This window comes from Lonchura striata, chromosome 1, assembly GCF_050655825.1.
Source record: "Lonchura striata isolate lonStrDom1 chromosome 1, ASM5065582v1, whole genome shotgun sequence".
NCBI classification, from domain to species: domain Eukaryota; kingdom Metazoa; phylum Chordata; class Aves; order Passeriformes; family Estrildidae; genus Lonchura; species Lonchura striata.
Genome location: NC_140703.1, coordinates 63,178,808 through 63,202,372, shown reverse-complemented (window position 1 = coordinate 63,202,372; position 23,565 = coordinate 63,178,808). Strand labels below are relative to the sequence as shown.

At 34.1% G+C, this 23,565-nt stretch overlaps 1 protein-coding gene across 11 annotated transcripts in view; it reads right to left on the bottom strand.

Moving 5' to 3' along the window:
• LRCH1 (leucine rich repeats and calponin homology domain containing 1) overlaps positions 1–23,565 on the bottom strand; it is a 116,222-nt gene that overhangs the window by 41,268 nt on the left and 51,389 nt on the right. For 10 of the 11 annotated variants that reach the window (XR_002465269.4, XR_002465270.3, XR_002465272.3 and 7 more), the window contains exons 2-11: positions 21,295–21,439; positions 18,280–18,406; positions 12,864–12,969; positions 12,243–12,379; positions 10,903–11,030; positions 8,980–9,064; positions 4,605–4,710; positions 3,403–3,515; positions 1,809–1,876; positions 681–767 (exon numbers count right to left, since the gene is read on the bottom strand). Coding sequence is in view for 6 of the 11 variants with exons in the window: in XM_085577522.1 (XP_085433648.1) it covers positions 681–767; positions 1,809–1,876; positions 3,403–3,515; positions 4,605–4,710; positions 8,980–9,064; positions 10,903–11,030; positions 12,243–12,379; positions 12,864–12,969; positions 18,280–18,406; positions 21,295–21,439 (1,102 nt within the window). In the remaining 5 variants the exon portion in view is untranslated. The remainder of the gene's footprint in view (positions 1–680; positions 768–1,808; positions 1,877–3,402; positions 3,516–4,604; positions 4,711–8,979; positions 9,065–10,902; positions 11,031–12,242; positions 12,380–12,863; positions 12,970–18,279; positions 18,407–21,294; positions 21,440–23,565) is intronic. The other variant, XR_002465271.3, reaches the window with a different exon arrangement.

Here is a 23,565-nt window from a genome sequence, read left to right as displayed (position 1 = left end):
ACATGCACCACTACCGTCATACTTTCCCAGGAGGGCAATCACTTGCTTACTTTTAAATACTTATTCTTTTGTTTAGCCACAGTTTCAGAGCCATTCTATGTGACTTTGGCCACTTAAAATGGGCATCTAAATTATAAAAGCTTGTCTTCTGTAGTCAGGTGAAATCTAAATTACTTTCTTTGCCTCTTCCTCCTTTGCATTTCAGAAAACTAAAGAAACTCCACCATTAATTCAGGCATCTCCTTTATGTGCTTCATTGAATTGGCATGAAGATGGGCCAGAAGCCCTTCTCATTCCAACAATACATACCAAGCATGAGTAAGAGGAAAATTTATAGTCCCAAAGAGAAATATGACAATCCTACACAAAGTTTCAGATAATCACAGTAGTGTACATGAGATGAATGGTTAAGGGGTGCCCTCACCTCTGGTTTCTTTTACACCTTCTTAATTTACTTTTATACCTTCTTAATTTACTGGGAATCTTGTCTAGATACTAGAGAGAGAAGTTGAGTTTTCTTAACTACCTTGCACACACTGGTATGCTAACAAAGCACTTGGTAACTCCAGAGAGCTTTCAGTTGTAGGTTAAAAGACAACTCTAATGTAATTCACAAAAAAAAATTAAAATATATTACATTATATTATTATACTATTATATATTAGCTACTGTAAGCATACCTGTTGGAATCTTGTAATAAATCTACAGCTTCTCTTAGTTGCTCTATCATTGCTATATCAATATTTTGTTCTTCTGATAAATTTATTCTATAATGGAAAACAAAAACATTCAAAAAAGGTACAACCGCATTTATTAAGGGTAGTCTGAATTTCAGTGTGAGAGGTGCACCTTCCAACTAGCATGCAAACACTATAGGGGGAAAAACAGCCTCTCTGTACACTGGAATTTGCTGAATTTATGGAAAGAACTTCTGAAAAAAACTCTCTAATACTTTGTCCTTAACTAAGCCCCCCAGCCTAATACATACATAAATAAATGTGATGAAGTAAAACTTTAAGCATTCAATTAAACAGAATGGCTTCTAAAACTGAAAATTTATTTGACAATATCTGACTCTTAAAGGCACTCATCCCGTGTATTGTTTCAACATGAATAGTAATTACAATGAGTTTTTATAAGGGCCAGCTTGCTTTTTTTTGCTTTTCAACATTTACAGTTTTTTGTGGATTAGAAATATTACCTCCCATTAGTTCTGCCAATAAGGCTCTTTCACAAAGTATTTATTCTTTGCTCCCTTCAGGTTTGTGTCTTTTTTTAATATTATATAGGACTACACTGTTCTGATGAATGAATTTCACAGTACAGTCATGTTGAATTTCCTTTCCTTATGCACTTAGCAACTGATATTCACTTGTTCTACTCTGGAAGTAATATCTGTAAATTAATGATTGCTTCAAGATTAAAATTATCTCAAGTAAGAAAAAGAATACAATATATTTTCTAATAAAATTGATTTTTAAACTGTATATTAAATTTAGATCTTACAAGTTTGGATGATCTTTTTTTAGCAATGCCTTTAATAAACAAAATATCAAAGTACTTAATTAAAAAAGATTGCATTCTACATAGATAAAAAGTTATTGAGGCATACAAATTATTAGTTGTAATATAACATCCACTCTATTCAGCAATAAAATGTAAAACACTGAGCACACACAAAACGCAAGGTTATGCTATTGCCATGTCTCCAAATCTACAAAATTATTAATCAGCAAAATCATACCAGTCCTAATCAAACTAATTAAATGACATAGCTAATTATTAATAGATACATAAAAAATACTCACATTTCGTCTGCTTGCCATTGTGTGTCCTCTTCTATTCTCAACAATTCATCACACTCTGCTGCTCTGCTCTGTAAGTAGACAAAAGTGATAATGAGAGCTGAACTTTGCAATTAAGAAGGCAGATAAATTTTGCTTTCTGACTCAGTGATGACCTAATTTATGTAACATCTTAGGTTGGTTGGTTGAAGCAATCCAACACTTCTGCTCCATTCCTCACTCTTAAGATTCTGATTAGAAGATCTTCTCTTCATAAGATTGTATTGAGGTCAACAGCCCTCAATAAACCCTCCCTTAACTGTGACAAGAAAGTCAAGTAGCACAAGAATTCTTTGTTCTATGTCCTAGATTCCATTTGTGACTTCCTGGCATATAGAAACAATGCTTCAATTAAGCACGATCACAGCTCTCCTTCTCCTGCTCTCCTGCTGCAGCCAGATTTGTTTACAAAGCAAGGAAATTCCAAACATGCAAACAGTGGCAATTATGTACTTCACGCATAATTCATATTTGAGGAATTCATATTTGACAATTTTGACAGCCATGAATCACTTATTTTTTAAAAGGAACAAATTGTAACAAAAGTTGCATCCAGGAATTTGTATCAGTCTGCCAGTTATTTTGGGTTCAATGTAGTCAAATTAGATTCCCCACACCTATAAGTATGAAGTGCTACTTATTTGAAAACCTGAATCTCTTTTATGCTTCTACTTGGTGTTTTGCTAGTCTTTCACCTCAGACAGGCAGAAGCACTAAAGTAATTCAGCTGCCAGTAAAGACAGAAGCTCTCTGAATGAATATGTATTTGTACTTCTAGAGAAGAAACAGCAGAAAACACAGACATCCTCTTTTGTGTCATGTGTTTCGCACATCAGTTGCATCATCCTGTACCAATAAATTCTACCCAATTCTGCTGTATGTGACACTGAAGAGTGTACCAGCTTCTCTAACACTCTCCAATGACGGCTCATTTCCCAGTGACAATCCCTAGTAGAATGAATAAAGCCATTCTTTTTCATCTTTCTTCACCTTACAGGAATAAAGACCATGATTTTTTCCTGTAACAAGGATACATACCACAAGACAACAAAAATGCAGCACTTATTTGATATAATTTGTCTTTAAGGATCTCTCAACTGCTACTGTAATGTTTAAAAAATTGAGAAAATATATTTTAATACTACAACATTACTTCAAAACTTTCAAAATAACTACAACATTACTTCAAAACTTTAGTCACCACAGCTAGCACAAAGTCATCTCGCATCTTAGCAATGTAACAAACACAATAAATCACTGTATTCAAAATATAAAGCAAATAGCACAGAAAAAACCTGCCATTTTTCTTAAAGCCTTAAAGATAGTTAGAGGATAACTCTCACATATCCAAAATAGAGTTTTGGGTAAATTGTCCTAGATCAATTGTAATAATTTTAAACCTACCTGCTTATTTTTGCTTTCTGTATTTTTAAAAACAATTAATATCAGCTGCAGTCTCTTATTCATTAAAATATCTGTTGTTTATCATTCCTGTTTACTCTGAACTTATGAAATTAGCAGTAATATTTTCTCCCACTTAATATTGTTACAAACTTGCCTTAATGTAGCTCATAAATTCAGTAGTCAGAGTATCGGGTTCATCAAACTGGTTTTCTGTTTCTCGTGACTTATCATTGACAAATGTGTGAGAAGATCCTTGATGGAATTCCACTAAAACAGCAATGAAAAAAAAAAAGAATTATTTAAAAACAAAGTTTAAATTCACACTAAAAATTTCAAACAAGATCCTGTCATTGTAAACAGTAATGCCAATTGCTAAGTTGTAATAAATCCATTCCCTGAGCATATATAGTTGTATATCAGAAGGACTGTGGCTTATTGGAGCCAGTTTTAAACAACACCAAGTCTGGCTTGCCAGTATCAGTACAAGAACACAGGTGGATAACTGGGCAATGTTTTAAGAAATTCAGATGTCTTAGGTAGTGACTTGCAATTGAATGCAATTTCAGAGTTACCATCTTGTAACAAACCATCAAACACCCAGCAAAATTATTTAGAGCCTGTCCCAATCTTTTGCCTACGTATACTATTTCCAAGGATATGATCCTATGATTTACCCTCTCCAGTTTGCCAATACACTGTAGAATGAAATAGTTATCTCTCTTCATATTCTACCAAATTCTGATGAGTTCTCCATGGAAGTTCATTTAAGTGGGTAACACTGAGGATGTGTCATCTCCTATTCATGTGGTTTCCACATGCAATTTGTGACTTCATTCTGCTATTTATTATTAGTATGTGCAGAACTTGGAGAACCATTGTTCATCAGTATGTAATGTAATTTAGAAAAATGTTAGTTACTTTAAAAAAATTGGATAAAATTAGATCTCTCACAAAACACAAAGAGATTTGCTTGTTTCCAGAGGTGATGCTGACTGACTAAAAAAGCTTTATATATACACTAAGTGCATCTATAGAAATAGACTCAGTTATTGCATTTTGCTAAATTACTGAACATTGATATTAGTTGAAGGATAGCACGGCTCAAACCAACTTTAACTTTTCTCCCCCAGTCAGAATCAGATCTTATTAACTCTTGAGACAAGGTGCAGCAAGTTTTTTGGAATTGCTATTGAAAATTACTAGACTCAATTCAGTATAGTAAAAAGTTTCTAAGTAGCATACTTTTCTCATTTTTACACAACTGCACATGCATGCACAAAGCCTTCTGGGTAAGTAGGCAGGCATGCAATCAACAACAGAATTTCCCTTTAGCTTTCATGTTTGTTACATTCCAACCTTTTCTTGAGTTAGCATGGTGACTTGAATCATCCTTTATAATATGATCTTCTTCCACAATGTCTGACATTGGAACATTAAAACTGATAGTATCTTCATCAGATGGCTAGGAAAAAATAAGAGAAACACTAGTCCCAGCTCAAACCAAGAATAAAAGTGTACATGTTAACCAGATTGCTCACTAAAGAGCTGCAAACTAACACGGGAAAGAATACCAGAGCATCTAACATGACCACATCCTGTTGTAAGAAGTTGTAGTCACACTGAATATATCCTCACATGAGGTTTGCCAACTAGAACAATTCAAATGTCCTCTTTGCCTGTCTTACTCATGGCACCCAGTCATCTCCTTACACTGACACCACTGCACTGAGCTGCTCTCTGTGCTTCCCTGGAGCAGCTGAAAATTGGGCCTCCTTGTAGCCACCAAAGTCTGTAGAAACACTGAGCCTCAAACCACAGCCCCTTTTTTTTTCCCTCCACAACTCTTCTTCCCTGCTCTACCATGCAGCTTCTGAACTGAATGCCTACAGCAAGCAAGACCAACATCATATTTGTTAACTGACAGAGCTGGAAAAAAAAAAGCACAGACTCACAAGTACACTAGCTTTTTCTGACTTACAAGCTCACCCATTTTTTCAGCTCTATTAGCTGGTACACTAAAACACTTGACTTGTATCTAACAAACCTATCCTGTGACTTTACAGCTGCACAACAAAGGACAGACACAATTCTGTCCCACGCCACTATGACTCTGTTTCTCTGCAAGGCCAGTAGTGACCCGCTCAATGGGACCTGCTCACATTCCCTCCTGAGGTGAGCTAGAGCAAAACCACAGCTTGCAGAAGAGGCCAAATTTTTATTCTTGCTCCCCTGAGACAGAGAACTTACCACTACACAGTCTCAGAACTTTGCAAATGTATTTTCCAGAAAGTCTATGAGTGTTGCTCATTCTTTAAATTCTCTGTGTTTCTGTAACTTGCTACTCTGTGCAGACATTTTCCATACATGCATTCTGTAATTATAACAGCTATAATCCAAATAGTACTTTGTTCCATATCCTTGGAAAATATTTTTAAAGAAAATTATATTCCCCATTTTATCTGTTCAGACCACTGTATCAAACAAGATCTGTAATGAAATGTGTTACATATAATCAGTTATTTAATTCTAGCTAGTTTCTAGTTGAAGTTTGCCATTCTTGCTAATTTTAGATGTTCATAATCTATGTAGAAAGTATTTTTTTTAACTCCTAAAGGTAAAGTTTGTGATAAAGGATGGAGGAAATCCACCTTGCTCTTAAAAACCCTATCAAAGATACATGTGGTTATGGTTATTCCTATTTTCCAAGAATACCTTGGACATGTTGTAAACGTGGACCATGATGAATGTTCTTTCTGACAAATAAACTGCATGCTATTAACTCTATTAATTCATTAACTCTATTCTTCAACTTAAAGAGAAAAAAATTAAGGAGGAAAAAAGGGTGTTCAGGGGCTTCATAAAGCCTTTTCAAATTAATTTCAAATTTTAAAATTAATGATATTTTAAAATGAAACAACGTAGTATCTCCAAAAGAAAATAAATTACACTCCCAGTACCCTAAGAAAAAAGCCTTTTAGATCTGAAGCAATGACAATCCAACAGCTTAAAAAAAAAATAAATAAGACAGGTACAATATAAATTAATTCAGACATCCCAGGTAACAGTGAAGTTCCTTCTATTTCAGGATGTATCTCATATGACATTTAAGTACTAAATTTGATTATTCTAGATCAAAGTTCATGCTGTGTTAATTTTTCAACTATCCTTTGAAAATAGTACAGTAAAAGGTTCCTACACAGATTATGAGAAGTTCTGGATCTGAAACAGGTACCATTTTCTTTTCCTCAGCAGAGTAACACACACTTTGAAGAACATATTTTGGAGTGTTGGTATAAAAAAAGAAAAAGACCATTCAATTTGGAAACAAAAAAATATTCCTTTAACAGGCTATGCCTCACTTTCAGAATCTACAGAATTCTGCAATTAATTTTCCAGGTGTTTTCTGCCACTACACTGAAACAAGAGCTGTCCAAAGCAGCCTTGGATAATATGAAAGTAGCACTCCTTCACAGATGAACTACTGTATCCAACTTCCTTCTTCCACAGTTTTATTTTTTATTCAGACAGCAAGAGAAGATAATAATCAAATCAGAATCAAAAATACCTAACATTATTCTATGACAGAACTGAGATAATGCATTTTGAAAGATTCTTCAAATATATTTCTCCTGGTACTAATGCATCATTCATACATGTAATAAAATTCTAACGAATTTTAAGAAAAGGAAAAGTAAGGGCAAATGAAGGGAGAAAAATAATCAGAATTTGCCTTTAAGTTGCAATGATCAATTTTACAGCAATGCTACAAGATATCTTTCACCTGAAATGCCCAGAATGGTTATAGCTGGAAAAACTGATGCTGTAAGGACCCTACAAAGTCCAAGAGAGATATATAAATAGTTAATTTCATCAAATACTCCCTCTTCTGTGTATTCATCCAAAGTCAATTAGCAAGCTTCCTAAAAACTACATTACTGTTCAAAGAAGTGATTCATTTAAGTTACACGTGAAAAATGACATAGTAGTATTTTCTGTAAAATAGTAGAAACTCAATAGCCTCTACCCTCTACACTAAACAGAACTTTATATTCATAAAGAAACCTCCAGAAACATGTTTTAATAATTATGACTGATCATTTAATGTTTATCCAAAGTTTGGTATGTAACTTTCTGGCTGTAATTATCAACACATGTGAGTCTGTATTTGCATCATGCTAATATTTTTTGCACAATTCCCATGTGTTACACAGGTAAAGGTCACATCAGAAGGAAAGTGCATGGTAAATTTACTACCAAATGCATGTGGGATTACTGATCTCAGCATCTATTTCTCCTTAAAATAGAGCAGCAGTCAGGTGGTGATAGAAAGTGCAAATCGTTCTTACATGAAAAAAGTTTTGTGCTATTAAAAATGTATTGGTTCATTGTTGGTAGTCTTCAAAATATTTTTTGCAGCATTTCAATTGCTATCTTTTGGTTACAGGTAACATGGATCTATTTTCTAAAGGTGCTATTTATAGCTAAAGAGGAAATCCTGGCATAAAAGTTTCACTAACAAGCCAACTGAGCTTCAGGAAGAGTAAGACTGGCAAAAGGGTTTGTGTCTCTGAACAGACAGAATGCTCTTACAGTTAGAGGTAAACCATTAGAGATTTGTCTACAATCCATAACTATTCTACTTCATTTCCATCTACCAAGAAACTTGCCCAAACACTTGGAAATTCACATGGGGCTTTTTAAAGTACTATTGTGTTTAAAAGACCAACTGGTAAGTGGATTCATGTTCAATTTGCTTTTGAATAACTATAAATTCAGTAGCTAAGCTTGAGTCTTCATACATTTGCTTCCAAACAAAATCCCCTTTCCTCAAAGGAGAACAAAAACACTAAAGAATCAGTGCAAAATTATTTTAAGTAGCAAGAAGGTCATCCTTTTAATGTGAGACATTTCTCATTAGGTCAGGCCACAAATCCCATTACTGTCTATTTCAGAAAAATCATTATCACGGATTTACACTGCTAATTATTTATTTATTTATCATTCTATTCAGTTCAACTCCACACAGGTTTAGTGCCCTGTTCAGCTAAAGAGTGCCTCAGAAAAGAACTGCTGTGAATCAGTTCTAACTGCTTAGAACAACACTAGTCCTACAAAGCTACCCTTTCTCTTTGCTCAGTCAGACAGCAAAGTTCAGGAAAAGATCTGAAGGTTTATTTTCAGCATTGCCTAGCTGCCAGAATATTTAACCACATTAAAATCTGCAACGTTTCTTAAGTTTCTACACTACAGCAATCTGCCATAACCACATCACAGAACATATTGAGGCTGGGCACTGTAAATTCCCAACAGAGAAGAGTAATCAGGCAAAGAGAAAAATATGCGAGAAATCATCAGCTTGTAACCTGTTACCATGTTTACTTTGTTGAAAAAAGAAGACATGAATTCTGATTTGTTTCCCATTCTCATAGATTATGTAAACTGCCAGAAATTGTAGAGGATTTTCACTACTGGTAAATCTGTAACCATTTGGAAGCAAGTATCTTATGCCAACTCCAGACAGTGGACAGAGAAAAAAAAAATTTAAATAATCAAAAAAACCCACAGTCTCCTTTTATCTTAGTTTTAGCCATTTTTGATTAAAAACTTCATGTCAAGGATATAGTTGCAGAGGTTTAAGTCTAAAAATCTTTTCACATAATTACCAAACTTAAAATACAGTCAAAATATGAGTGCTGGAAGAGAAGTTTGACACAAAAGGCAGGTAACTTACCTCTGTTGCTGACAAACGTTTATCACCATTATCACTACCAACACCTGAATCTGAGTCCTTTTTACTTGGGTAGATGTCATCAATACTAGATGTGAATAAAAAAAATATAAAAGTAAAAAGCTATCATAGCATTTACATTCAAATTCTGCTCTGGTTTCACTTAACTCTGAACAAATTTTAAACTATTCTTAACAGTAGAAGGTGAAATAGCTAAGTAAAACACCAAACATTTAATCTGGTGATGGTACAACAGATCAGACTGAATGGCTAATTAACCTAAGGATTAAAGAAACAATAGAAATAATCTGCTACTAGCTTGTTTTTGTCTATACACTATGCAAAACTGCTTACTTATTAGCTAAGCAATACAGGATTGAAGCAATTTAGCCATGGGAGAAGAAACCAAAATAGCAAAACTCAAAGTGGAGTGAACTGATATAATTGTAACCACTGATTCATTAAAACAGAACTCATATCTCCCTCAGGTGTGAAATAATTATTAACACAGAAACCTCCTTTTGGTGCCTTAAAATAGACCTTGGAATTTAGGTTTTTGAGAAAGTTACTGGAATAACAGCAAAGGCTGGTTTCATTACCTAATACAACCTCCACTCATTTTAAAGTGCACTATTAGATGCAATACTCTCATCACCTAACTTTTTTTTTTAATATACCTTATATCCTTTTATTTGCTATCCTGAAAGCTGTGATACTGAATTCAGACTGACACAGCAATTTAAGAAAGCCTTCACATGAATAAGGTATCTGATTCATTAATCCTAATCTTAAATTATCTCTTATCAGTAAACACTGAAGATTGTTTTGCAGAAACTACCTTTGGAAATCTAGTCTGTACCATCCCCCTTACCCTAACCACCTGTATTCTCCAATTTGACCAAAATACCAGACAGGACATGACATTCCTGTCAATTTTCTTATATATTAAAAGAACAAAACAGAAAACCAGTAATGTTTCCCAATGTAACAGCTACTCTTCGTCCTGGATTCTTCTCACCTTTGACATTTATCTGATAGAAAGTCACAAAGGGCTCTCCAGAGGTTGGATGAAAACAATTTGATTCAAATCTTATTGAGATGACTGAAAGGGGGATTCTGTAACAGCTTGGTATTTTTCCTCCCAGGATTTTAGCAGCAACATCTCTACTATTACTCATATCAACACTTTGTTTTCATTGAGTACTTCTCTTCAAAGATATACTTTCTCTGGTTGGTTATATTACACTGCCCTTGTTAAGAAAGAAAGACCGGGCTAAAAGCTGATTTCCAACCAGCTATGGAGATTCTCATGGAAAGGAGCTATTTTGTTCTTGTCTTTAAACCATGGTACAAGATGCCATTTCCTATAAGACTGATACAAGATAGAAGATTTTGCCTCATTTTGCAAACAAATCAGTACATTTCATTTTAAAAGCATCTCAACATTCATGCAGTTCTCTTTGTTTGATAGGCAATTTTGGACGAATTAAAAAAGATTAAGATGTCATGAAAGTGCAAACAAATAAATCACATGTAAGTCATAAAACTCATCATAAAAATCACAAAACACCACATGAAATTAAATTTTTTTAATGTGTAGATAGATCGATAGATCACGCCAACATCTAATGTAACTACCATCTGATTATTTTCAATGTATTCCAGGAGTCCACCAGAAAGAGGTCAGATTTAAATATGGTTCACTTTTACACTCTTAACTAATGTGCTGTTAACTTTAATCAGAATTGATTTTTAAGTTTCTGAACTCTTATGAGGATTGCATTAGAATAAAAGTAAATGAAACCTCTGCAAAAAAGGACACTCTGAATAGCATCTAAAGAAACAAAACTGTGGAACCTAAAGATAAATACTACTTTATTGTTTGTAAGTGTTAAATGAAAAAAACAAGTGAGACTCCATACATACCTCTCTTCCACAGGTTGTGGCAAATGCTGTGGTTCAATGGCATTAAGATACAGCGAGTCTGCTGTTTTAATCTGACAGGCTTGTACAGTCAGATATTTGAATATATGCACCTTACCCTTTGTACAAATCTGTGGGACATGGAAAAAATTAGGTTTATAACTAGAATAAAAAAAGAAATTTATTCCAAGAGTCACTTAGTATAAACCTCCCTGAAATTCAACTAATATGATAAATTTCACTTAAAGGAAAAGAGATTTTTTTAAATTACTAAGTACTTCAATTATATACTAAATTATTTGTGTGTACCAGCATAAATACCATCAGAGACTAACAAAGAAAACACAAAAATAATGTATTCTTCTTTAAAAAAATCCAAATGAGCTTTTAACTTGAAAAAACCCAAACATTAAGATATATGGTATGGCCTATTACTAACTATAAATTGAGTAATTAATTATTTTCAAAATCAGTGTACAATGACATTTAATTAACTAGTGTGCTCTTTATATTTGTGGTCACATTGTTTTTAATAGTGCCCAAGCATACTTCTGATGCAATTCACCTTCATTTTAGAATTTTATTTTTCTTTAAGTGCACACCTCCTGCTTTGTATGTTTTAGTTTAAATGCAGCATCACTATTGATTATGAAACGCATTTCTCCAATGTAATAAAAAATTCTTAAGTATTTCAACAACTGTTGAGCCAGAACATTCGTGGCTTTCAGAGTTGAAGTTTGAATTTACTGTCCAGTAATTTAACAATAACAAAATTGTCCTTAAGCAGCAAACACAGGTTACATTCATTTATCTTTATTACTCAAAAGCCTACAGCTCCAAAGAGGACTTTTATTTCTTTGTGCATCACAATCTATGAACTTACACTATAAAGTGAAACAAATTTCACATGGATTGTGTTTTAGACTATTTAGGCATATTTTTTAAGTTAAAGTTAGCAAATCACTATAGAAGCTTCTAGAACTGGATTCATTTTGCTAGAAAAGAAAAATTACCCAGGAAGTGTATCACTACTGTTTTTCAAAATTATACACATATTCCAATGTTAACTTTCATATGCAGATAGAAATCATAAAAATTAACAGCTAACAAAATGGACATCTTCTAGATGTGTGTTTAAGTGCTGTATAAATTCATATTGAGAACAGAAGGTATTTTTAATGTCTTATTTAGATACATCCTATGTCTTATTTAAATATCAACAACTATCAACAGTCTGTGATGACTGAAATTCATAGGCTTGCAATTGCAGAAGGTGACATTTTACACTCTAAAATGTGTTAGCAGCCATCCAATATTAAGGCACAACTTAAACGATTACTTACTTGTGCAGGTGGAGATTGCAAAGGATTATTCTCAAGCAGTAATACTTGTAACTGCACCATCTTTCTAAAACAAATTGGAATCACAAGCACCTTATTGCAGGAAAAGTCAAACTTCACCAAGGGAAGCTGTACTAGTTCTAAAAGTAATAAAAAGGAGAGAAGGCGTTATATCTGTTTTTATTTTTGACATAAAATAATAACTTATTTTTAATAACCCTTATTTTGCATTCCGGAAAAATACCAACTCAGGGAGGAATAAGACAACATTTACTCCATTTTATACTGGGAAATAACTGACTGTTATGCAAGTGACAATAAATCCTAAAACAAATACTTTGAATTTTTTTTCTCCGAAATTCAGCTGAGAGTTCCCATACTGCATTCAGACACTTATTTAACTTAAAAGTTGACTTGAATCACAAAGATACATTGAAGAAACTTCATACACTGTTCTTCAGTGGATACCAATGAATGTTATATTCTGCAGACCCAAACTGAATAAGTTCAAACACATGTTAATAGCTACTTTTTAATAATATCTATTTATATGATTAAAAATACTTGCAAAATTATAATAAGAAGAGCTACTGTAAAGATATTTTTTTGTTCATTTGTTTTTACCTTGGGGTAAAACTTCGAGGTAATTTCTTCTAACATTCAGTTCTTTTAAAGATTTCAGCTGGCCTATCTGCTGTGGCAAAGCTGTGATTTCATTACAGCTGACATCCTACAGTAAAACAGCAATAACAAATAATAATGAACTTTCAGCTCCTACATGTTCCATAATAAAAACATAGCTAATATGCTATTATAATTGTGACATACTATTAACATTAAAAAACGGCAACAATTTATGTCCTGTAGTCACAACAAAATAAAAAAATACATGGGAAAATGTTTGCACATTAGTTAAAACCAGAGCAAATTGTTATTTGGAGAACAAGTTAATTTTGAAAGTTAATTTAATTTCTATAGAAATATTCAAAACTACTTACTTAACAAGTTCTAGTTTTTTGCTCTTTTCTTCATCTGAAGAATTCAGTATAGTGATTATATAACCAAATATGTTAGGATGAAATGTAAAAATCCTAGTGTGTGGATCTGAGTTTTTAAAAAGGTTCTTGTTCTTGTAGGTGGAATATTTAAGCAAAATGAAAAAAATAATAATACTAGTAATACAGCAATAACATTCTGTAATGATGCTCAGTAAACACATATATTTGATCATCATGGCACGTAGTAGACCATAATGAAAAGGGACAGAGCTTACTTGGCATTACTTAACTATTTTTCAAGCAAGAAACTGCTATGAATGTGTATGAAAGATCAACTTCTTGGATTAAATCAGTCTGTGATGAGACAATTGTTACATACTAGCTATCATTTTTGCTGCCAACTGGACATTGACACCTCTGCTCACATCCCAGGCAACCTGCAAATTTCAGTAATGTCCCAATTACGCTGTCATTTCAGTACTAAAAGCAGGAAATAGTATCTCACAGTGTGAAATCTAAATGGAGTCATGCCCAATTTTCCTGAAAAGGCAACTGAACACTCCTACTCTCTCAACTGTTTCAAATGCATTTATAAATATCTGGGAGCTCTTAGACTACAAAAGTTCAACAAGCCAGATTTCCAAGTCATATCTTCGAAGATGCTTGCTTTAATGCCAGTCAAAAGCATTATATTAACTCCCTATCTTTGAGCCTAAAATCTGTTTAACAAAAAAATTATAGTAAAACCAAAATGTGATCTGGCAAGGCTGTTCCCTGTATCCAACAAGTTTCTTCTTGCAATAGAATCCTACTGCTGCCAAGATTTCCTTCCCTTCTCAAAACACAGTCAGGAAATTACTGTAGCTTTTAGACAAGGAAATTAAAAATCCCAGCTAATGAGTGCATTTTTACCCAAGTTGTCACAAAGTTTGGTTAATTGCATTGTTCCCTGATCATTTATTTTTAAAGTTTAACTGTCCTATTTTTAATTTACATTCTTTAAATTACTTCATAATTAGATACTTGATTTTTAGGGCACAGAATTTAAAGTCACCTTGTGGCAAAGAAACTTTAAACCAAGTGTATTTAGGCACGTACACCAGAACGAGCCAGAGAAAGAGACAAAGAATTCTAGAGGAAGCATCAAAAAAAGAAAGCTGGCAGTGTGTAACCTCAAAAACAAAGTCCACTTCCACTTACAGCCTTTCAAAACATCCTCAATAAGACTGATCTGTTGTGACAGCGTGTCAGCATTCACAAGATCTCTAGAGACAGCAGTATCCTTTAGCCTACTAAACACTGTAGTCCAGCTTGCTCTTTTTATTACTGTGTTTGAATAGCCATGGAAAACAAAGACTTGTAACATTTATTTGTAGTTATGCTCTTGACTATTATTAGACTTCATGAGTGTGTATATGACAGAGACAGTGTTAAACTTTCTCACTACTTTGGCAGTAACGGAAGCAATACTATCAAACACCTATGGTTTCCAAGGTAGTAATTTTTTAAGGAATTATGCAACCACCATTTTGGAACTAGGCTTCAAGGACATTTGCAGGTAACTGAAGTGCAAACACTCAAGTTCCATGGGGAACCAGTATTTGCTGACATCAGACTTCTTGTATTAATTCTATTTTGTTCTCACCAGATAGACCATGTCCTGCCATGACAAGGCAATTTGTCAAAATCAGAGAAATGTAAGGGTCTTATTTAACATTTATTAAATGAAGGAAATTTAACATTTATTTCTGTGGCATGAAGCTCAGTGGCATGAGAGCAAAATAATCAATTGTTTCTCTTTGTTTGTGGTAATGTTTAAATGGCCTTAAACAAATCCAATTCAGCATGTATGTTCAGCAAGATAAACAGAAAAAACAATAAGGTACTCTGACTCTACATTAACATATTTATTCATACACGCACAGAAGTTTATCCAAACCATTCAAATTGAGGTGAACTTCCTCCTTACATAACTTTAAACTCGGGACTACTGACTGAGCCGTTATTCCTAAAACGTACCTGGGTTCAGTCAGAGCTTGTGACACAGAAGCTATACTGAAGAGTAAAAAGAAGTTACACAGTATGTGAAAACATGGACCCTTTCAGAAAACAGCAGGCAGCAAGTCCCATGTGGTCAGGCTGCTGTCTCTGATTAGATTAACAAGGTAAAAGACATAAATCCCAGGTGAGAAATTTGAAGGCTTCGGACATGAGATAGGAGCATCCCAGAGATGGAGAGGGCTGTTATCTGAAGAAGGCAGAAGTGCAATACCACCTGATAGGATGGAGAATGGAATTTTACTGTACATCTGATAGTTTTGGGTACAATTACTGAGCCATCTCTACCCAATTACTTTTCCTTAGCAGAAAGTTTCAGATTATCTTCACACTAATTTTGCACTCTCCTGGCTGACAGTTGAGGCATGATTGAGTCAAAGATTTTTTTGCAGCAAATAAAAGTAAACTTACCAACCAATTTTTTTGCCAAATAATTACAATGTATTCCACAGGGAGAAAAACATATGCTACAAGAACCAAAATAAGTTAGCTGTCAGAACCCTAAATTTAAAAGAATACCTGAAAGTTTTCTGCAAGTAATAACAAGGTTGTTCTATGCTACAAGTATGAAATTCATAAAAATACATACCTGTAATAGGAAGGAAAACCATTACCTACCCCATTTTGGAGGATAGAAGGGAAAATGCAGAGTTTATTGGAAAGATCTAATTTGCAGCAAATTATGTTTGCCTCACTCTACGTGACTATAGGGATAAATTTTGTATAAAATAGTAGATAAAAAGAACCCTTTGCTATGTACATACAGATCTCACTGCATGCAGCTTGTGAAACATCTGGGGAACCTTAGGCTGTTCAGAAATGTCCTATGGATATGAGAACTGCACGGGGCCGGGTGGCATCTCAGGGTCTGTCCCGTGGCCCAGGCCAGCACCAGCACTGTGCGCACACCAAAACAACAGCACTCCCTGCCAGAGGGCTGGGTGACACTTCTGCTTGACTTCCATACTATTCGGGCTGGCATTGCTCTCACACAGTTTAACGTTTTGTGCAACAACTGTAACATGACTTCATGTTTTTTGTTTGTTTCTTTTACTCATTTTAGAACAATGATCACCTTATTATCTAAACTGCTTTACAGTTTACGTGCCAACACAGATTCCCCACTCTCAATCCTACCACTATTTGCTGCTCCCAATACATCACCGTTATGTCATTTCTAGTTAAATAGTGCAACTCATTTCACTAGAAATGTACCAAACACACATGGTGGCATCAAACTGTGTAATCAGGTCATCTGAACAGACTCATGCTCAATTTAACAAAAACTTGTTTTTCATTCAGCCCCTCCTCCCCAAAGCCTTCTAAATCACAAAGAACAAGCATCAGACCTTTTTCAGTTTTCATATCTCTTCTAGGCTACCAAAGTGACATGTAACTAGAGCTCTCACATGAAATTTTTAGAGCAAGCATTGTTTTGCTCTTCATGACAAACAGTAATACAAACTATACTATAACTGGAAAGCACTATGAAAATCCAGAATTCCAAAATTGAAACTCATTATATGCTTGAACTTAACAAACCAAATCTGCTTTGGGTATAAGCAACACTGATTTCAAGATTTTAGTTTTTATTAAACTTTTTACTAAATTTAACTCAAATTATTTATAAAACTGGAACCATCCCCTTCTATTGTGTCTATTTTAAACACAACAAAAACAGTGCTATAATCTAACATATTTTTAAGAATAATTAAATCAGAACCATCTGTGTAAAGCTCACTAAACCCACCACACACACAAAAAAAATTAAAATATTCGATAAGATAAATTAATAATGCTCACCAAGGAAAACAAACTTGGTAGACTTGAAGTCAGAAAGAAAAAGGTAACTACCCCCACCATCCTCATCAACAACCATATCAATTGTAATATATAAGAGAAGCCTGATACCACAGGATGCTGCTCAAGAATATAAGAAATAAAAACCCAATAGTTGCCACTTCATACTACCTATGAAGACTCAATAGCAGGGTTGGGGTCTCAAGCAATGTTATTAATTTCTGTAATGTAATTTATTGGAGGAACTACTATTATAAAAACAAGAATAGGATAATAAGGCACTTTTAAGGCACAGAAAAACAATGCAAGGTAAATGCTGTCAATGGAGATAGCAGCTAGAAGGAAGTTCACATCTGATTGCTTTACTATGCATAATTAGCAGTGTCAAAATATAGTTTGTCAATTTGTATCTCAACAGGTCAAAAATAATAGAAATAATCAGAAGACTTATGTCATAAAAAATTTAGAGTCTCAGCCTACAATATATAGCAGAAGATAAAGGGGGAGAAAGGGAAGCATTCTCATATATATTTTACAGAAACATGTACAATTAAATTAATTTTATGCTATAGTACCAAATAAGTTTTGCTTTTTCAGACTGTCATTGACTGGACAATATACTCTAAATGATCAACTGCTTGTAGAAACGGTATTTGTGTAGACAGCTTTGATAATCATTTTGTAGATCTGTTTAGATGGGTGTTCCAGGAAAGGAATTTTGCATGACAAATGTAGTGAAATAAAATGAAAATAGACTGATAAAACCAGTATCTTGAGTGGAATGCAGTCTGGTAAGCAGATAGTAAAAACACAGAAAGGAAGTAGGAGGGGAGTGTGCTATAGGGGGGTACAACCTTGCAGAGCCTCATGCCAGAACTTAAGGACTTGTTACAGTGATACAGGGAGCCAGGGCAGGCAGCGAGCAGCACTGGTAAAGATGAGGAACATTGAAACTGAGTTTTCAATGAACCAAGGGCAGTCATGTTGTTTAAAATAATCCTCAAGAACATAAAGGAAACTTCAATTGTGTTACTATCCAACACACCTGAGAAATCAAAAAGGTCTGCAAACTACATTATCGTATTAAGCATTTGTTCAAATATATGAGAAAAGTGAATTTTACTGTTTCTATTTAAATTCAAAAGAAGTCAAAATAAAAAGTAAAAAAAAGATCAGTAACATACCAATTCCATTAACTGTTTTAGCTGACCTATCTCTTCTGGAAGGGAACCTAGCTTATTGTTACTTGCAATTAAGACTTTTAGAGGAAGACCACACAGGCAAGCTGGCAAAGAAGAAAGCTGATTTCGACTGCAATAAAACAAAACAAAAAATATTAAAACCATCGGTGATGTTCTACTGTATACTCACAAACTCTGAGAGCTGCAAAATGTCTTCATTTTTGTGGGTCATATTTTATGCAGATAAAATTGAAATTTTCAAAAGGCAATAATTAAGAAGACGCACATTAGAAACACCTGATCATTGACTAACAATATTGCAGAATTCACCACTGTGGAAAAAAATGCATTGTATCAGTTTAAGAACATTGTAACAAATCTGTTTGTCACAAAGAACAGCTGTTTCCCTTCCTAATGAATACAGGAAAGTCAACTGTGACAGTATTTTGCAAATATTTAAACATTCTTGTGGTTTTATGTGCCATTAAAATTGATGTATTTTGTTCCAGCTGAAAGACAAATATATAAATAACAGACAAAATGGTTATTTTCTCAATTAATTTAAAGCACATTTATAGTTGAAGAATACTTGGTAGATCTTGTTCTGTGGTTCTGTGCTATTAACTCAGGTAAATACAGCAAAAATTTCTGGGACTATCAATGGTTAATTTCTTCCCAAGTTTCATAAGATAGAGCTTAAAGATGACACATGTCCTGACCCTTTGTGATGTCCACAAGATTACAAATAGTAATTTGTGGCTCAATTCCCAGAAGAAACTTTATGCCTATCAGAAAAACGTAATAATTACTCTCTTCTAGAATATTTTTAAATGTCCTTAAAATATAACATTTTCTTTCTTATAATTATTAACATGTAGTAAAACAATGAACAGTAACTTGAAGGGGTACCCCAGTATAAACCATTTTTATTAGCTTCTGCCTACATGTTAAGGCTTCAGAAAGCAAAGATATGTGACTAGACTCTGGAACACATGGTAAAAATTGTCCTGTGTAATTCAGTAGGAGTTGCAATATTGACATAAAACAAAGACAAGCAAAAACTAAAATTCCACAAGTTGCAAAGCATTTCTTCAAGAGCCAGACCAGCAGCGTGCTGCATATAGAGATGCATATTCATGCTCTACAAAACAGTCTCAAAATGTTGCACAAAGCAAACTACCATCCTATCTCTGTTGTGCACACCAAGATACAGAGATATCAAGTAACAAACCAAAGAAAATAAAAATGAGATCTCCAACAACAGTTGCTGAAAAACAGAAGCTGAAAAACAGTATGAATGCTTATTGTGGAGCCAGGCTTCTTAATTTTAATGTCCTTACAGAAGACTAAGACACAACTTTTTTGAAAAATTACCTGGAAGTACTTTTTCAAGCTCAAAGAACTCAAATGGAGGAAGCCTAGTCTCTAAAACAGTAACCCTATGCCGCAGATGAGACACAGATAAAAAATAAGTAAAAACTATTTTTAAGCTCCACAGAACTCAAAAGCAACCCACTAAGAGATAAGGAACAGAACATAACCAGGGCAAGTGAGTAATAAATCATCATTAGTTTCAAAGGAATTTCTTTAAATAAAACATGAACAGTATCCACCAATGCCAAAAAACTATATATAGATCTCTTGGCATCACTTTGTAATGCTATTCAACATATGGGCTCTGCTGGTAACAGGCAGAAAAATATGCATTTTAAATCTATTATGTATTTCTTGCCAAGAAGCAACGTGGTTAGAAAGTCAAGGATGTATTTCCTTCTTCAGACTCTTCAATACATTCAACGAACATGGGGAAGGGCACATCCAAGTGAAGGGGGAATTTTAAATTGAGAGAAATGACCTTATTTAATCAAATAAGAAATTACTTTTATTTTGACCAATTTACTGTCATGTGATATAAAATCTACTATAGTTTTGTGATTATTCAAATTCCATCACTACAGAGTTTTAATTTACTGTTTCCTGACATTGAATTATAACTGAGTTAATTCCTAAATTTACCAAGATGTTTTATGCATATTTAATAATTTAATCCAGTTTTAAGTTCTTCATGTATATGTAATAAACACTAATTAAAAATTTCAAGTCCTATTTCTTGTATGTGTGCAGATACTCAGGACACACAGTTCCACTTAAATTTTTAAGACAAAATAGTGTTCCACAGTGGCCAAAACTGCAGTACAGTAATAATATAGACTTGAGAAAATAAGACATGAGAAAGATCTTCAGTGTTGATAAAACTGATGATCTGAACTTCATTCCCTGAATTTAAAAGGCAGAGAGCCACTTCACCTTCTATTCAGACCTCATTGTAATAAAGATCAGACTGATCTATCTTCACTATTAGTTTTTACACATTAAACTGCAAAGAAAACTCCACACCTTACCCCAACTGAAAAAGGGCTCACCTGCCCTCCATCAAGAGCACATGTGCATTCAGCTCTACTTTAACTAACAGTAATTCTATGTACTGATTTAGTAGCCACACAGATTTTTCCTGGAAATGAGGAAAATATGTCTAATTCTTTGCCACTTTCTCCTCAAAAAGGCAGCAGCTATATTTCTTTCATAATATGATTATGCTAGTGATATAGTATCAGTCTTCCATTCCATTCCCCATTGTGAAAACTATAAATCCTCTGTCCCTCCATCTTTTTAACTGCAAAAACGGATGTCAAGCTTTACAAAATTTGTCATCAGAAGTGAATTTTTAAAAAAAGTGAATTAAAAAACTGTGGACATAATTAGCATTCCAGATTTGTTAGAAGATTGAAGGAAATAACTGGATTAATTTTCTTGGTTTTCTTTTAACAATGATTTTTACATTTTGGCATTTACAATGCCTTCATACAGAGCTGTCTCTGCAGCCAGTGAGCTTTTGAATCGCCCTTTTCAGTATCATAAAAAAATACGGTCAGTTTTTCCAGAACATTATAAAGCGCAGACAAAAAATGTTTTACATATTTGCAAATAAACAAAAAAATGTGCCAAAGATAAACTTACCTCAAATTTAAGTATGTTAGCATTTGCAAGTTTACTATGGCATCTGGTATAACTTTGATACAATTGTGGTATAGATTTAGTGTTTCCAGTGATACAAAATGGCACAACTCCGTAGGAACTTCAGTTAACCTATTCTTGGATAAATCTGAAAAGAGGAAAAAGACAGAAGGTACATTTTTTGAACCATTAGAAAGACGTACTATGAAAAGCTGCAATTTTTTTAAGTAAGTGAATAAATATAATTTACAGGGAGACAGCAAATTAGATCAGTGTCTTTATTACACAGAGGAAAGCTACTTCATAAAATTCCAGATTTTACAATTTTGAAATGGAACAAGCTGCATATAAAAGAGCAAACATTCAATTAGGATTCATTAGGTCTAATAAAAAGTAATTATTTGCAGGACTCAGTATGCTGAGGAAATAGCTGCAAACAGATCCCAAAGCTCATTAATATATCCAAAGATCTAGCCAATACACAGTTAGACATCTGCAAATAATGACAGCATTGAGAGAAAACAAGCAACAAGCAAACATCTTTAATTTAAACAGGTAAATAAATAATTAAAGTAATTCTTCAAACTGGCCTGTATTTCCTGGGTCTAAACCATTTATAAATGAATGCTACCCAAATGGTCTTCAAGACCATTCTAAGCACACAATCACAAAGGAAAAAAAAAGAAGGAAAAAATGTTCCTGAGCTTTGTTACTTAACTATCACTGTATGAAGAACAAGGTATCATAGTACTAATGTGAGCTCAAGTCATAAAATAATTATGCATGCTAGCATTCAAGTGAATCAACAGGATTCAAATCATTGTTTAAAAAATGTTGCAGAGCAAATACCGTATCCTCAGAAACTACACAAATGCTACCTACCCATGTCACCAGCCTGATAACCTCACCTGAAGAATAATCACTTGTCAAGTGGAAAGAACAGGAATGTACCTACGCAAAAAGTGAAATGCCTGATGGTGAGGAAAAAATAGAACTTAATGATCTCCTCACTTCACTCCTGCTATTTTAAGCCTAGTGCCTGATCCTTCAAAGCTTATTTCAAAGCTTTCTTAAATTAAAAAGCAAAAAGCAGCCAAAGTATGGATTATTTCCATGGCACTGATGATCTGTCTCCTGTCTTTAGGGCCATAAATTATATTTTTGCTTTTCATGAACAAACAGGTAGAAGTCTGAAGAATTTTTTAACTTCCTTCCAAGTTTGCTGTGCAGAAGCACAGCTTGAATTCAAACCTATCACTAGTCAGAAGGACTTACTAGTTTTGTTCTTGTCTCCTGCAATGTGAGTTGAAATTCAGCACATTCTATTCTTGCCAGCCTCCACTTGGCTTCACCTCATTGCTTCCAACAGGAAGTTGGTTTCATTACTCCATCCCCTACCAAGACAATTGTGATGGTCTACAGGCACAGGAACTGAGAGCAGCTCTGCTGACCCTAATGGTAGCATGATTGACTTGAGAACCTCAACCAAAATTATTCACTTCTAAGTTACAATACAACAGCAACTCTAATTGCTCTGCTTTCTCTTACCAGGCTTTGATGGTGGTTATATACAGCATTACCTCACCTTCTCCTTCCCTTCATTTCTGACATCAAACTAAAGCATTTCCCACTGAGTGAATGTTACTATTGTTTCAAAGCAAGAGAAAGCTCTTCGTTGTTCCTCTAGTTTAGTGCTTTAATTCTCCACTGTTTTCTATTTATCCTAAGAGCACTTATTTACCAGCATGGCATTCCAAAAGAATTCTGCTGCCTTCCTAGCTATGTTTATTATCAGTTATTAACAGAAGACTGCCATGCTGTAACTTTTTGAATCATGCAGGAACTATTCACATTTTACAACTCAAGTGCAAAGAAAACCTCACTTTTTAAAATCATGCTTTCCTGTAGTGACATTGCCAGGAATATACTGGTCACTTTCTCCTTTAAAGTGGAAGGAGCAGCAAAATCCAGATGAGTGAACTCTCCTGTCTAGGGTGAAAACAACCTGTATGGCACTAGATGGAGAGTAACAACCCATCCTTCACCTGATCCTTCTCCAGTGATACACAGATGAGCACCTGTGAACACTAAAATGTTACTTCTTCTCAAGCTCCTAGAACTGCAGCCTGCCACCTTAACTCCCTCTTCATGCCTGTTCTCATTTATCTTCACATCTAATAAAAGACTGCTGCCACAATATTTGACTCACTCTTAAAAAATTCCAGTATCTCAAAAAAGAAAAAACGCAACTAGATTGACTCCACTCCTAAAACA